A 14,775-nucleotide genomic window follows, 5' to 3' on the forward strand; every position below is an offset into this window, starting at 1 on the left:
CCCTCCAGGCACGGTAGAGTCTCAGAGCGCTTAACAGCGGCGGAGCCTGACTCCGAGGCGGGATGGTGGGAGGGTGTGACTTTTAAGCATGGTCGGAGAAGAAGGATCTTCAGGCGGGACTTGAAAAAGGGGCGAGAAGGGGGCAAAGCGGAAGGTATAGATAATCACGATTTTTTTTGGTCACCCTGTACGTACGTGGAAAGGATCAGAGAAGCCGGGGCTGGTCTCGCAAGAACGGAGAAGGCTGAGAAAGAGACCTGATCGAATGGTTTTGATGACGTGAATTATTTCCAGTGGCCCGTGTCGCTAACTAGAGGACATAGGCTCATAGGGATTTGAAAAAGAGAAGGGAGTTTTCCTGGCCAACAAGCCCCCGGAATAAAATTGTGGCTCACTTATAATTAAAATTACTTAAAATTGGTGGCTGTTTGTGGGACATTACTGAGTGCAAATTGGCTGCCGCATTTCACCCACAAAATTCACAGTCACTGCACTTTGCAATATATCCTTCGAAGAGCTTTGGGAAGTCCACCTGACGTGAAAACCTGACCAAACGCAAGGATTGTTGTTATTTTATTATTGTACAGTAAATTCCTGATAACTCAACCCTGGCTTAACTTGTCCCTACCACTGAAGTCATTCTCATTACCCTATTAATATATCGGCAGTACTTATTCATGTACTGCGTTCATATGTATGCCTGACCCCGTGCTCCTGATAACTCGTCATTGATCCTTTTTCCCTTGGAGAGACAAATTATCATGAGTTTTCTGGAATAATGCTAAGAATAATCCTTGCAATTTTTTTGATCGAGCGCCTTATTATGTCTTTGAGACTTTGCGAAATGCCCACGAAATATACAGTCAAGTTTGCTTTAAGGTATATATTCCGTGAAGCGCTTTGAGATGTGAGAAGACTCTCTCTCTCTCTCTATATATATATACATATACAGCAACAATATCTCTTTATCTCTTATCTCTCGAACCACAGGCCACTATGACAAGTGTGTGTTCGCTCTGCGAGAGGACCACAAGGGAGACATGAGCACCGTCCTGAACTACATCTTCTCCCACGCCCAAGTCACCAAGAAAAACCTGCTGGTGACAATGCTCATCGTGAGTCTTGCGCTCTCTCTCTCTCTCACCCGCCTGTGCCCCCGCCAACCACCCCCCACACCCCACCCCCTCCCCAACTCTCCGTGCTAATCCCGAGCCGCAGCCAGGAACCCGCACCTCGTTTCATTTCTATTCTGTTCTATTTTATTTTTTTTTCCCCTCGTCCCGTGATTTTAAGTAATGCTCGTCTGCGAAGAATCTCATTATTCTAACACAAAGCGGTATTTCCTCTGAGATTTCTGGAGTGGCTTTGAGCCGGGCTGTTCATTCCTCATGTAATCAGGCAGTGGCGATGGGAAGAGCGAGACGCCAGCTGTTCTCAGGGCAGACCTTCAATTTTCTTCAGAGTCCAGTCACTGAAGTGTGTAATTACATCGGGGTGTCATGGAGGTGCTAGCCACTTACACAGAGCGGAGATGGCTTTGTTCACCGATGTTATGTTATGCGGAGAAGAGAGAGAGAGAGAGGTGGTGGGGGAGGTGGGGGAGAGAGAGGGGGGATAAAGCGGAGGAGATGGGGTTGGGGGAGAGAGACTGTGCGGGGGTGTTGGGGGGGGTGGAATGCAGGCAGTCTGTGTTTGATACTCAACGCTTTGGCTATATATTTTCTTAAGCACGGCAAAGAAACTCACAACCACACCCCAACACACACACACTTCGAACTTACTACTTAAAAGAAAACTTTCGGGGGAAAAAAAAGGAATCGCTCAATCCTGTGCGCAATTGGCTGCCCCCCGTTTCGCCCACAAAATATACGGTCAATTCGCTTTACATTATATTCTGTGAAGCGCTTTGAGACGTCTCAACGACGTGATAAGGCGCTGTATCAAATGCCAGCATTATTATTACTTTTATTATTATTTCAGCTCAAAATCTTACCTAATCTAGTTGGAGCGAAAATTTGTTTTTTTTTGCCTTTTCCCCCCTATGGCCTCCCATGGGCCCCCCCCCCATCTCCTTTTTTATTTTGCGACCGTTTTAAGTGCATTTCCCCCACCGTCCTGCACAGTATTGAATGGTTTGTGAATAGTTTGGAAAAGGGTAGACAGAGAGATGGAGATTTCGCTTGTGTTTAACATCTGAACGCTTTGAAGCTTTGGTCTGAGTGTGAATCCCGACCTTCCTCGCTCTGCGCGTCTGTTGTCTCCAGGATCAGCTGTGTGGCCGGGACCCTACCCTGACCGATGAGCTGATCGCTATCCTGACGGAGCTGACTCAACTCAGCAAGACTACCAACGCCAAGGTGGCTCTGAGAGCCCGACAGGTCAGAGAGAATCCGCACCCCCACCCCACACTCGCGCGCACTCCTCGCTCAATCCCTCTGCCTCGCGCCCTCCTTCCCCATCTTCCAGTCGCGCCTGAAGATCTTCCTCCCCCCCTCCCCCTGGCTCGATGTTGGGCTCCGTCTCTGTCAAGCGCTCTGGGACCCTACCCTGCAATATGTGTGTGTGTGTGTGGTTTAGACCCTGTGTCTCTGTGTGTGTGTGTTTGTGTGTGGGGGTGGTATACTTTGTGTCTCAGGGTGTGTGTGTGTGGGGGGGGGGGAGGGCTGGTATACCTTGTATCTCAGCATGTGTGGTTTATATCTGTGTCTCTGTGTGTTTGTGTGTGGGGGTGGTATACTTTGTGTCTGTGTGTGTGTGGTTTAGACCCTGTGTCTCAGTGTATGTGTGTGGTTTAGACTTTGTGTCTCTGTGTGTGTGTTTGTGTGTGGGGGTGGTATACTTTGTGTCTCAGAGTGTGTGTGGTTTAGACCCTGTGTCTCAGTGTCTCGGTGTTTGTGCTGTTCTGCGCCACAGGTCCTGATCGCGTCGCACTTGCCGTCCTACGAGCTTCGGCATAACCAGGTGGAGTCTATCTTCCTCTCGGCCATCGACATGTACGGGCATCAGTTCTGCATCGAGAACCTCCAGGTAATCAGGGGAACGCACCCAGAAACACCGGGGTGGGGGGCGGTGGGGGGGGAGAGAGAGTCAGGCAGAGGGATTTGGGGATTTTGCCAACAAACATACACAGGAACACTTCACGTTAAATCCTGGGAAGCGCTTTGAGACATTCACCAGGTGTGAAAAGCACCGTGTCAAATGCCAGGGTTCTTATTATAATTGTGCCTCCAGCATCGTTTCCGCCCTGTTACCCAGCTCCCGCTTGATTTTTGCCGACTCTGTGTGCTGCCCCGGGTAATCCCGGGTTTTCGCCGGTGAAATTCTCACGAGCCTTTTCCTTCTGGCAGAAACTCATCCTGTCTGAGACCTCCATCTTCGACGTGCTGCCCAACTTCTTCTACCACAGCAACCAGGTGGTGAGAATGGCGGCTCTGGAGGTGAGTGCCGCCCACTCCCCCGGCCCCGCGCCAACCGTGCTCTCTTGGTTCATTTGTGTGGAGTGTGCGTGTCTATGTGTTGTGTGTCTCTGTGTGTGTGTGCTGTGTGTATGTGTCTGTGTGTGTGTGTGTGTGTGTCTATGTGTGTGTCTGTGCATGTGGGTGTCTGTGCGTGTGTGTGTCTGTATGTGTGTGTGTGTGTAGTGATAAGGCGCTTTATCAAATGTAAGGATTATTATATTTTAACCTGGGGAGTTGCCGTGTGGCTGTGTTCTGTGTTGCTCACTGTCTGTGTCTGTGCCTGTGTGGTGGGGCAGGTGTACGTCCGCAGGGCTTACATCGCGTACGAGCTGAACAGCGTTCAACATCGGCAGCTGCAGGACGGCACCTGCATTGTGGAGTTCCAGTTTATGCTGCCCACGTCCCACCCGAACAGGTAACACACACTCCCCCCGGGGCGTGCCTGCATGTGTGTGTGAGAGTGTTCACACATGTGTGGGTGTATGTGTGTCACATGCGTGGGTGGATGCAGGTGGTGGTTGTGTGTGTGTGATGGTGGTTGTGTGTGTAATGGTGGTTGTGTATGTGTGCGTGTGTGGTGGTTGTGTGTGTATGTGCGTGTGTGGTGGTTGGGTGTGTGCGTGTGTAGTGGTTGGGTGTGTGTGTGCGTGTTTACATATTATCGCTTACAACTGTAATAACAGCAGCGAGGTTTAGTTGAGCGACTTGTATTGATTTTCACTTTATTACACTCTGTTTCGATTTCAGAGGCAACATCCCTACGCTGAACAGGTATCGTACAAGTTCCCCTCCCTCCCCCCAGCCCAAACACCCCGCTTGTAATATCTTTTTTGCATCTCTCTTTCTCTGTCTGTCTCTCTCTTTTCTCTGTGTCTCTTTCTTTCTTTCTTTCTTTCTTTCTTGCTTTCTTGCTTTCTTTCTTTCTTTCTTTCTTTCTTTCTTTCTTTCTTTCTTTCTTTCTTTCTTTCTTTCTTTCTTTCTTTCTTTCTTTCTTTCTCTCTCTCTTTCTTTCACTTTTCTCTCTCTCTCTCTCTCTCTCTCGCTTTTCTCTCTCTCTCTCTCTCTCTCGCTTTTCTCTCTCTCTCTCTCGCTTTTCTCTCTCTCTCTCTCGCTTTTCTCCCTCTTTTCTCTCTCTTTCTATCACTGGTTCTAACAGTTTGCCCTTTGTGCCCTGGATGCCCAGAATGTCTTTCTCGTCCAACCTCAATCACTACGGGATGATGCACGTGGCGAGCGTGAGCGACGTACTGTTGGACACGGCCTTCACTCCCCCCTGCCAGCGCATGGGGGCCATGGTCTCCTTCCGCACTTTCGAGGACTTTGTCAGGTGAGGACAGTAGCCTCGTTTCCTGGCGAAAAAGATAAGAGCAATAATAAATCGGTCTCTTCCATCCATGACCGAGACGCTGCTGTGCACAACATACAGTCACTCCACTTTACAGTGTATCCTCGTTGATGAAGTGCTTTGAGACGTCTCAACCGGGTGATAAACCACTGTATCGAATGCAAGGATTATTATTAATTAATTAATTGATTAATTAACTAACTAGAAAGCAATAGAAGAAGACCAGGCGGGTATAAAAAGGGATTCTGGGCGAACAACTGGCGTGGATTTATGGTTGAAGTGTTGGGAGCAGAGAATGAAGGAGTTACTTTATGCCATGAGCGCGAACCATTACACACCTGGACGCCGTGTTTGCTTGCGAATACACAGTCGGTGCCATTTTTTTTCGCAGTGCACTCTGTGAAGCGCTTTCAGACGTCCTTCCGACCGGATCAGGCATTGTATCAAATGCGAGGATTAAGTATTATTATTATTATTGTTATTGTTTTATTTATTTCAGAAACTTCCAGGAAGTGACCAGCTGTTTCTCCGACTCCCCGCCCCCAAGCCCCACCTTCCCCGAACCGGGACATGCCTCCCTGTACGACGAGGACGACAATAAGGTGAGAGCGAGGCGACGAGGTCGGGAGGAGGGAGAGACGTCGGGAGCCACGGTGACCTTTTGAAGAGTTTTATTTTCGACGTATATAAAAATATTTCTCTCTCTCTGTCCCTTGTGTTTTTTTTTGAATTTGCAGAGTATGAGAGACGAACCCATTCACATCCTCAACGTGGGCATCAAAATAGACAATGGCATTGATGACGAAGGGTTGGCGGTGATGTTTGAGGAGTTCATGCATTCCATGGTGAGTGAGAGAGTGGGTGAGTGGGTGGATGGGTGAGAGAGAGAGTGAGTGGGTGGGTGGGTGAGAGAGTGGGTGGGTGAGAGAGTGGGTGGGTGAGAGAGTGGGTGAGTGGGTGGATGGGTGAGAGAGAGAGTGAGTGGGTGGGTGGGTGAGAGAGTGGGTGGGTGAGAGAGTGGGTGGGTGAGAGAGTGGGTGGGTGAGAGAGTGGGTGGGTGAGTGAGTGGGTGGGTGAGTGGATGAGAGAGCGAGTGAGTGGGTGGGTGGCTGGGCAGGGGTGTTGGGTGCAGGTAAGCGCCACATTTTGAGCGCGCCGTCCCTCAAATGAGCCATTAAACCCAGGTCCCGGCTGTTCCTGCCCCAGGTAAAGATCCTGTGGCGGGAATTCAAAAAGAGACGGGAGTTTCAGGTGTTCAGCGGCTGGGAGGGGTGAGGGAGGGAAAGAGAGGCGTAGACTTGTTCCCCGTGTTATAGGAGCGATTCGCTGAGACACCTCACTGTGTCCCATTTTAATTTGTTTTCTCTCTTCTTCAGAAATCTGTTCTGATCGACCACGGCATTCGTCGTTTGACCTTTCTTGTGGCTCAGAAGGTATTGACGGATTCCTTCACCTCTTGGCAAAGTGCAGTTAGCTGCCGCACTTCACCCTAGTCATACGCAATCACAGTATATTCATGGGAGTCCTGTAGCTCGGTGGTTAGCGAGCACTCGCCTCGCAAGCGCGAGGACCTGGGTTCGATTCCCGGGGCAGGGCGAAACGTGGGGCAAGTTTCCTTACTCCACACGCCTCTGTTTACCCAGCAGTAAGTAGGAACCCGGTTGTTAGTCGATTGCCGGGGGTAATAAATAATAAAAAGAAAAAATATAATAATAATATCTCGGTCACTTCAATCCACGACTGTTTGTGGAGACGCTTCTGTGCGCAATTGGTTGCCCCGTTTCGCCCACAAAATATGCAGTCAATTCACTTTACGGTATATTCCATGAAGCGCTTTGAGACGTCTCAAAGACATGATAAGGCGCGATAGATATCAAATACTTATTAATATTGTTATTATTGAAACCCACAACAGCCTCTGCCTTTACCACCTCACCTGTTTCCACATCCCGCCAACTCTCTTGAGCGAGCGGGGAATTTTTTTCTCATATAAGCTCTCGTCTCTTGTGCCAGTGAGTTAAGGGAAGCGAGTAAAAATGCGCCATCGATTTGGGGGGGGGGCGTGCGTGCTCGTGTGGGAGAGAAGCTAACAGCTATTTTCTTGTCTTTTGTGTTTTTTTTATTTTTTCCTGGTTCGTGCCAAAGGATTTCAGGAAACAGTGCAACTACGAGGTGGATCAAAGATTCCACGTAAGTCGGACACGCTTGGAGAGAGAGAGAGAGAGATAGAGCGTTCCGAGAGCTGTCTCTTTCGGTGAAGGGAGGGGAGCCTGTCTTTGGGGGCGCAGTGGGGTAGATTTTTTTTTCCCCCACTTTCTTAAAACCTTGCCGCAATTCACCGGTCTGTTGTTGGAATCTTTACATTTCAAGATTGGGCACGAATATTTTACGTAACATTCACACGTTTACGTCTAGAATAAATATGTACACACAGTAAACTCCTGATAACTCGACACTCCAAGGGGGAAAGGGGGTTCAGTGACGAGTTACCTGGATTTCGACAGCTGACAGATGCCCCGAGTGGTTACTGGCAAGTTAGAGGCAGGGTCGAGTTATCAGGACTTTACAGTACAATACAAAATTACATTTTATAGCACCTTTCACGTCGAGAGGACGTCCCAAGGCGCTGGGCAGTCAGCGATTGGGACTGTCTGATATAATACATACACACTCTGTCTCCACAAGGCCCTAGGTGAGAGGAACCTCATAACTTTGTTACTCTTGGAAACTCTTCTGCGAAAATCCAGCCTCGATTAGAGTATCTTGCTCGAGATCCTCACCCTCTTAAACTCTTACCCCCACCCCTCCCCCCCCCCCACCCCCCTGCCCCAGAGGCTAAGACCACGAGCAATATCAGGTCTACATCTACCACATTAAAATCCTGGGAAACGGTTAATATTACGCACTTAACGGTGCAGAAGGGGAGACGGTCAGCTGTTTCTGCTCCCTGTACATTTCCTTCCCCCATTAATGTAAAACAATCCGCAGAACCCTTTACTCGCTAATTTTATTTACTGTCTCTTTAATAAGCATCCTGGGGGGGGGGGGGGGAGATGGATTGGTAGGATGGTGGGTGGGCGGGGGCGGTGGGCTGTGGGCGGGGGGAATTGAGTTGGAGAGAGGAGGAGAGTTTGGTTTGAGTAGATGGTTCAATAAGTAGCTAATCTCTTCTTATTAACATTTAACCTGATTATCAATGCAATAACTGGCTAAAATGATTCCGTTTTTTTTTTTTTTTGCTGCTCGTTTTCACATTTGCTGAGTTGCGGGGCGCCTGCAACAGTTAAATTAAGCACATTATTATGATTGTCTCGGAAATGGATGACTACTCGGCTCACAGCAGGAGCTAATGCCCTCCCCAAAACGTCTCAACTGATCTTCAGGGCTCGGTTTAATGTAACTGGCACTGATTTGATTTAAGCGGAGGAAGGGAGAGAGGGAGTTTGTTTTTCCTTTCCTCGCCTCCTTCAAGGCCCGTCTCAAGATCCTCCCCTTCGCCCCCGCTTTCTTTCGGCCGCCCTCCTGCCCCTACCCTCCTTGCCCTCCACGGGAGTAAAAAACACAAACCGGTGTCCCAGCCGAGAATCTCCCCCGCCACCCCTTCCCCACCAGGTAAAATCGGTCCTTCGCCTCGTGGCTGTTTGTGGACACTATTGCACACAAATTGGCTGCCGCGCTTGCCTTCGAACACACTATTGATCGTTGATCGTTTGCTGTCTTTGATCGTTTGCTGGGCGCTGATGTTGATTTACAGCTCTCTCTTTCGCTCGCTCGCTCTCTCTCCCCCTGCGCTCCGAGCGCGAGAGCTTTTGGGTTATTTGCCGCCCTCTCTCACATGTCACGTCGTTGCTCGGGGTGATTTTTTTAAAATGCACAATAACCGTGCTCCGTGTTTCTCTTCCCCTCCCCAAACCCTCTTTTCTTTTTAAACAGAGAGAATTCCCCAAGTTCTTTACTTTCCGAGCAAGAGACAAGGTAAGCAGCTTAAGGTACTGGGAGCGATACAGTACACAGTTACTACACTTCCCATTTAGTCCTGTGAAGCATCCTCCAGTAACACTCTCCTCCCACCCCCACCCCCGCCCCCAAAAAGTAAAGCTCCCTCAATCCATGACTGTTTCGCCGTGTTTCGCTCCCACTTTACAGTATATTCCTTGAAGCGCTTTGAGACGTCTCAACAAAGCGCTGTATCAAATGCAAGGATTATTATTATTATTATTAATAATAATACAACCGGCGCAAAATAGGCTTCTTCTCGTGAAACTCCAAAGCAGGCGTGCAGAGCGCCTCCTTTGCCCCGCGTCCACTCTCGCACCAAATTTCCACGCCATCTCCGATTTTAAGTGCGCGATCTTAAGGCTAAGAGCATGAGGTATTTGCGCAGCTCTAGAATTTTTTCGGTGGGGAGAAGTGGGGGGGGTGAAATGGCTGACACAGAGAGAGAGAGAGAGAGAGACAGCTTTATTATACTGGAAGAACCGCGCTGCAATAGTCTCCAAACCTGGGAGTGTTGTGCCTGCGCGGTTCTTTCTGGTTGATGAGATGTAAAAGCCTGATCACAAAAAGCTCCATCAGTCAACACAGTAGGGGGCGTATCAGAGCTCGGGAGTCCTTTGCTTTTGTGAAGTAGATTATCCCTCCGCGCCCCCCCCCACCCCCCCCCCCCCCACTGCCCCCTCGGGTAATGTGGCTTGTGCGTCTAATCCTGCTTTGTAAATAAAATACGAGGCGTAAATATCACTGCCCTGCCTCGCGCTGTCACCTTTCAGAGCGGAATGGATGACGAGGACTTGACACTCTCGGTTTGTTGGAGCTTTGCTCGGTTAGTTACCACAACGCGCTCCTTCCCCCCCCCTCCCCCCCACCCCACCACCACCACCACGACCCACTACCCCACCGTTCCCCCACCCCCTCCCACTCCCACTCCCCAGCTCGGGAATTCCATCCCCGGTGTCTCCGAACCCATACTGCGGATTCTCACCTCTTGACAAATCAGCCTTAAAGAGGCCCCGAGCTGCGCGTGCTGGAGCGGGGGCTGGAACCCACAACCTTCTGAGCCAGAGGCGAGAGGGCTACCCGCTGAGCTGTAGGGGTGGGTGTGGGTGGGGGGTGGGTGGGGGGATGAAGGCTACACCAAATGCACAACGACCCCTGCATTTCATAGTCAAATCCTGTACAGCGCTTTGAGATGGGCTTTGTGGAGTGACTCAATTGCTTCTTTTTCTTTGTGACCTTCTCTCTCTCCCCCACTCTTTCTCTCCCTCCCTCTCCCCTCTCCCCCACCCCCTGCCCCACCCCAACAGTTTGAGGAGGACAGGATTTACCGGCACCTGGAGCCGGCTCTGGCTTTCCAGCTGGAGCTAAACCGGATGCGGAACTTCGACCTGACAGCCATGCCTTGTGCCAACCACAAGATGCACCTGTACCTGGGGGCGGCCAAGGTGGAGGCGGGGACCGAGGTGACGGACTACAGGTTCTTCGTGCGGGCCATCATCCGCCACTCCGACCTGGTCACCAAGGTGAGCGCGAGCCCGAGGGGACTCCGGGTCGCGGATGTCGCTGTGCCGTTCCGTTCCTCGTCGGGCTTCCGATACCCACGGCCCGGTTCTGCCTTTAACCCCCGTACCCCCCGACTCGTCCACGTACTGTCGATTGTTTTTTTTTGGGGGGGGGGTGGGGTTGTGTTCCGGGGTGTCCGGGGGTGGAGGGAGGGGGGCTGTTGTTTGTATCAGACTCATCTCTCTTTCCCCGAAGAGAGAGAATAGGTTTGGTTTCCACCGTTTGGGTCCGATCAGCGGTTTCCACAGTCGGTCGTGGCTTTTTTGAGGCGTCTTCCCCGACGACGACTTAAAGGGGAACCCGCTCTTTCGCTGAGTTTTACTCAGCCTCGCTTCCCCAAACCCCCCCAAACCCCAACCCCAACCCCCCGAAATAATACCTCGCTCACTCTTAACGCCGTGTGTCCTTCCTACTCCGGCTGCAGGAGGCCTCGTTCGAGTACCTGCAGAACGAAGGGGAGCGGCTGCTGCTGGAGGCCATGGACGAACTGGAGGTGGCGTTTAACAATACCAACGTGCGAACCGACTGCAACCACATCTTCCTCAACTTCGTGCCCACGGTCATCATGGACCCCTCCAAGGTGGGGGCAGCCCGCTTCACTTATCTTCCCTTCACCCGAGAGCGCGGTTAACTGGTGACTGACCCGGGGGAGTGGGGTGGTGGGCGGGGGCCGCCATTCACCAACGTTTGATCCGAGAGAGGGTTGACTGGAGACTTGACCGGCCTCTCGATGAGGTTCCCTGTCCGCTCCCTCCGCTCCACGTTTCTCCCTCCCCCCACCACCCTTTGCAACTCCATCCCACAGTCCCTTCGCCTCCCTCCCTCCTTCAACTCCCGTCTCAAAATCTGCTTCTTCTTCGACCGCGCCTTTGGTCACCCTCTTTACCCCTAACCCCTCCCTGCCCTCCACCCCTCCAGATTCCCAACCCCCCCCCCCTTCCCTCCCCCCAGCTCGGGTCCCCCTAATCCCCGACTGTCCGGGGCTTTGAGACGTCCTCCCGACGTGAGAAGGGGGAGGGCGCAGTGTAAATTGTTGTCATTTGTTGCTGTTTCAGATTGAGGAGTCCGTGCGGAGTATGGTGATGAGGTACGGCAGTCGGCTGTGGAAACTGCGGGTGCTCCAAGCCGAGCTGAAGATCAACATCCGCCTGACTCCCACGGGGAAGGCCATTCCCATCCGCCTCTTCCTAACCAACGAGTCCGGTTACTACTTAGACATCAGCCTGTACAAGGAGGTGACCAACTCCAGGACCGGACAGGTGATGGAGCCGGGGAGATGTCAGGGATTTGCGCTGAATCTTTTTGTTGCAAAGCGACGCGATCTTAGATTAAGCAGGGTCTCGGGAGGGGTGGGGTGGGGGGGCAAGTCCAGTTACCAATGATTCCAGGGGGAGAAAAAATACGGTCACTCACTCCACGACTGCCGTGCGCAATTGGCTGTGCCGTGTTTCGCCCATAAAATGGACAGTCACTCCACTTTACAGTGTATTCCGTGAAGCGCTTTTGAGAGGCATCTCCACCACGTGATCAGGCCCTGGCTGCATCATATGCAAGGAATATTATCGTATATTATTTCAGTATATAATTATTATTGCCAGGTCGGCTTAATGGAATCTCCCTTCCTCCGGTGGGGTGGGGTGAGGGTGGGGTTGATGAGAGCTCAGGATAGTTTTACTATCACTATTTTGTCTTTTTTTTACAAAAAACTTTAATATTATTTTCTCTCTCTCTCGCTCTCGCACATATCCTTTGTCTCTTTTCAGGTCCCCCATACACAATACACCAATCCCTGTGGCAGAGAGGGCAGAGAGGTGAGCTGTCTACTACTGATATTTTTCTTACCCTGAGATATTCCTCTCTTTCTCTCGTAGTTTTCTTCTTAAAAGAACCTTTCGCCTCACAAATGCAATTGATGACGTGTCCGAGTTCTTTGAACTCTCAGGAATTAACACGTGAGCAGAGTGAAGTGGGGCGGTGGGGGAGTGGGTGGGGGGGGGGGGCAGGAGAGAGAGGAGTGAGGGCGGAGAGAGCGAGGGGGGGTGAGGGGTGCGATATAAATGCATGTTGTTGTAGACGAAGCGTGTATTGTTTGAGGGGAGGGAGGGGGTTGAACCAGGTCGAGGTAATCTCTCTCTCTCCAAGAGAAACATTCTTTAAGATTGAGCTTTGGCGCCTCTAACATCTCAACAGAGCGACTTTTGTGGAAAAATATTTTCAAGACAAAACAATAAAAGGTTCTTTCCCCCGTCCCACCCCGCCCGCCCCACTTTCTCTGCCCCTTCTCAACCCCCAACTTCTCTCCCCCAACCCCCCCCCGCTCCCCGCCTTCTCATCTCCCCCCTGTCTAACTGTGTCTCTGTCTTTCTCGCCCGCTGGTATACACACAGATCATGTTCCAGGCTTACGGAGATAAGCAGGGTCCTCTGCACGGAATGCTGATCAACACACCCTACGTCACCAAGGACCTGCTCCAGTCTAAACGTTTCCAGGCTCAGTCCCTCGGAACCACTTACGTGTACGACTTTCCGGAAATGTTCCGACAGGTAAAACGTTTACTAGGCTGGGGTGGGGGGGGCGGGGGGAGGAGGATAGAGTGGACAGCGCTGTAGGTACACGCACGATGGGTCGAATGGCCTCGTTCTGTGATGGCGGTGGAGAACTCTGGCGTTTTATAGAGGTAGTTTATCTCCGCTTTGGGACGTCACTTCCCGACGTAAAAGGTGCTGTGCAAATGTAACCTGTTGTTGTATAGATTCTGGGGGCCGTCCTTGTACGCAAAAGCACATGTGCCAGTGCGCACGAGCGTACACGTATGTGTGAATATAACGTTCATGTGCGCTTGCCTGAGAGCGCATGAATCCACACGCATGTCCCTTTTCATAGGAATCTTTTTCTTTTGTTCTGTTCAAAAACAGTCCTTTCGTTCACTTGCTTTCTTCTCTCCCCCCCTCTCTCTCTCGCTCGCTCTTCTCCCCCATCCCCGCCGCCCTCACCCAGGCTCTACTCAAACTGTGGACCTCGATGGAAATCCAAGCCCATTTACCGGAATGTTCCCTGTCCACCGAGATCCTGACATACACGGAGCTGGTGCTGGACAGTCAGGGACAGCTGGTGCAGATGAACCGACTTCCGGGAGGGAACGAGGTGAGTGGGAGTGAGGAGCAAACACACGCGCACACACCCCAGCCTCCACAAACACGAGGGAGAGAGAGAGAGGTGGGGACAGAGGGGGAGAGAGCGTGTGTGTGTCTCTGTGTGTGTGCGTCTGTGTGTGTGTCTGTGTGCGTTCATATTCATGACTGAGGTTGATAGATTTTTAAAACCGAAAGTGATTAAGGGATAGGGCGGGTAAATGGAATTAGGTTAGAAGATCAGCCATGATCTTATTAAGTGGCGGGGCAGGCTCGAGGGGCCGAATGGCCTATTCCTGCTCCTACGTCTTATGGTTTTATGATGTGTGTGTGTGTGTGTGTGTGTCCGTTCAGTTGGTAGAACTCCCACCTCCGAGTCCAGAGATTGCGGGTTCAATCCTCACATCCGCTCAGGTAGTTCAGGCTCTCGCTCCAGTGAGGCGACGGAGGTGCCGTCCTTCAGATGAGACGTTAAGCCGAGGTCCCGTCTGCCTGTTCAGGTGGATGTTCCATAGCAAGATTCCATAGCACTGTTCGAAAAGAGAAGGGAATTTCTCCTGCACCCCCTCCCCTCTCCCCCAGGTGTCCTGGCCGACAATCCAACCAGATAAAATTGCTCACTGACTTCACGGCTGTGTGTGAGAGTCGTCGCTGAGCGCAAGTCAACTTGTGCTCCCGCTTTGGTCTGCAAAAGAACAATCGCCGCATTTCACAGTAAATACCCGCGAAACTCTTTGAGGGCGTCATTATCGAGGATTATTATTATTTCTTTTTATTAAAGATTCCTGTGGCAATCCTCAAAAAGAGAAGGGTGCTTTCTCCCCCCCAAACCCCACCCACCTCACTTTCCCCCATAATATAAAAATTAGTTATTATTGAATGTGGTTGAGTAGGGTGGAGGGGGGGGGGGGAGGAGAAGAGTAAACGACTGAATGATCCTAGGATGGGACCAAAAATCACTCCCCACCGCGAGGGGTTAACGCCAGCCGCAAAAAATTGCTTCGCTCTCTCTCTCGCTCGCTCGCTCGCTCTCCGGCTGATGAAAACTGTGGGGAAATGAGACGATTCCCAAGAGGAGCCTGGCTCGCTCCTGGTTCAAATTACACAGCGCTGCTCGCAGTCCAGGGCCCGAGCGTGTGCGAGAGAGAGAGAGAGAGAGAAAGTAGACGTATGAGCGAGCGAGCGAGAAGTGTCTCGGCCTGGCTCTGTGCAATGGTACTTCATGCAGCTCTCAGCACCTTCTAATATAGTGCTCATTCAGTGCTGTCACGTAAGGCTTGAG

General features: G+C 51.3%; 1 protein-coding gene across 2 annotated transcripts in view; it reads left to right on the forward strand.

Annotated features, from left to right (window-relative positions):
• Nucleotides 1-14,775, forward strand: part of acaca (acetyl-CoA carboxylase alpha) — a 58,885-nt gene that overhangs the window by 19,636 nt on the left and 24,474 nt on the right. For both annotated transcript variants that reach the window (XM_042338382.1, XM_042338381.1), the window contains exons 24-41: nt 991-1,115; nt 2,265-2,378; nt 2,914-3,027; nt 3,348-3,437; nt 3,755-3,873; nt 4,206-4,229; nt 4,642-4,785; nt 5,303-5,405; nt 5,541-5,648; nt 6,180-6,236; nt 6,949-6,993; nt 8,737-8,778; nt 10,107-10,322; nt 10,787-10,942; nt 11,418-11,621; nt 12,126-12,173; nt 12,750-12,905; nt 13,360-13,506. In XM_042338382.1, the coding sequence (XP_042194316.1) occupies nt 991-1,115; nt 2,265-2,378; nt 2,914-3,027; nt 3,348-3,437; nt 3,755-3,873; nt 4,206-4,229; nt 4,642-4,785; nt 5,303-5,405; nt 5,541-5,648; nt 6,180-6,236; nt 6,949-6,993; nt 8,737-8,778; nt 10,107-10,322; nt 10,787-10,942; nt 11,418-11,621; nt 12,126-12,173; nt 12,750-12,905; nt 13,360-13,506 (2,012 nt within the window). The remainder of the gene's footprint in view (nt 1-990; nt 1,116-2,264; nt 2,379-2,913; nt 3,028-3,347; nt 3,438-3,754; nt 3,874-4,205; nt 4,230-4,641; nt 4,786-5,302; nt 5,406-5,540; nt 5,649-6,179; nt 6,237-6,948; nt 6,994-8,736; nt 8,779-10,106; nt 10,323-10,786; nt 10,943-11,417; nt 11,622-12,125; nt 12,174-12,749; nt 12,906-13,359; nt 13,507-14,775) is intronic.

This window comes from Callorhinchus milii, unplaced genomic scaffold (assembly GCF_018977255.1).
Source record: "Callorhinchus milii isolate IMCB2004 unplaced genomic scaffold, IMCB_Cmil_1.0 Scaffold10, whole genome shotgun sequence".
Lineage (NCBI taxonomy): Eukaryota > Metazoa > Chordata > Chondrichthyes > Chimaeriformes > Callorhinchidae > Callorhinchus > Callorhinchus milii.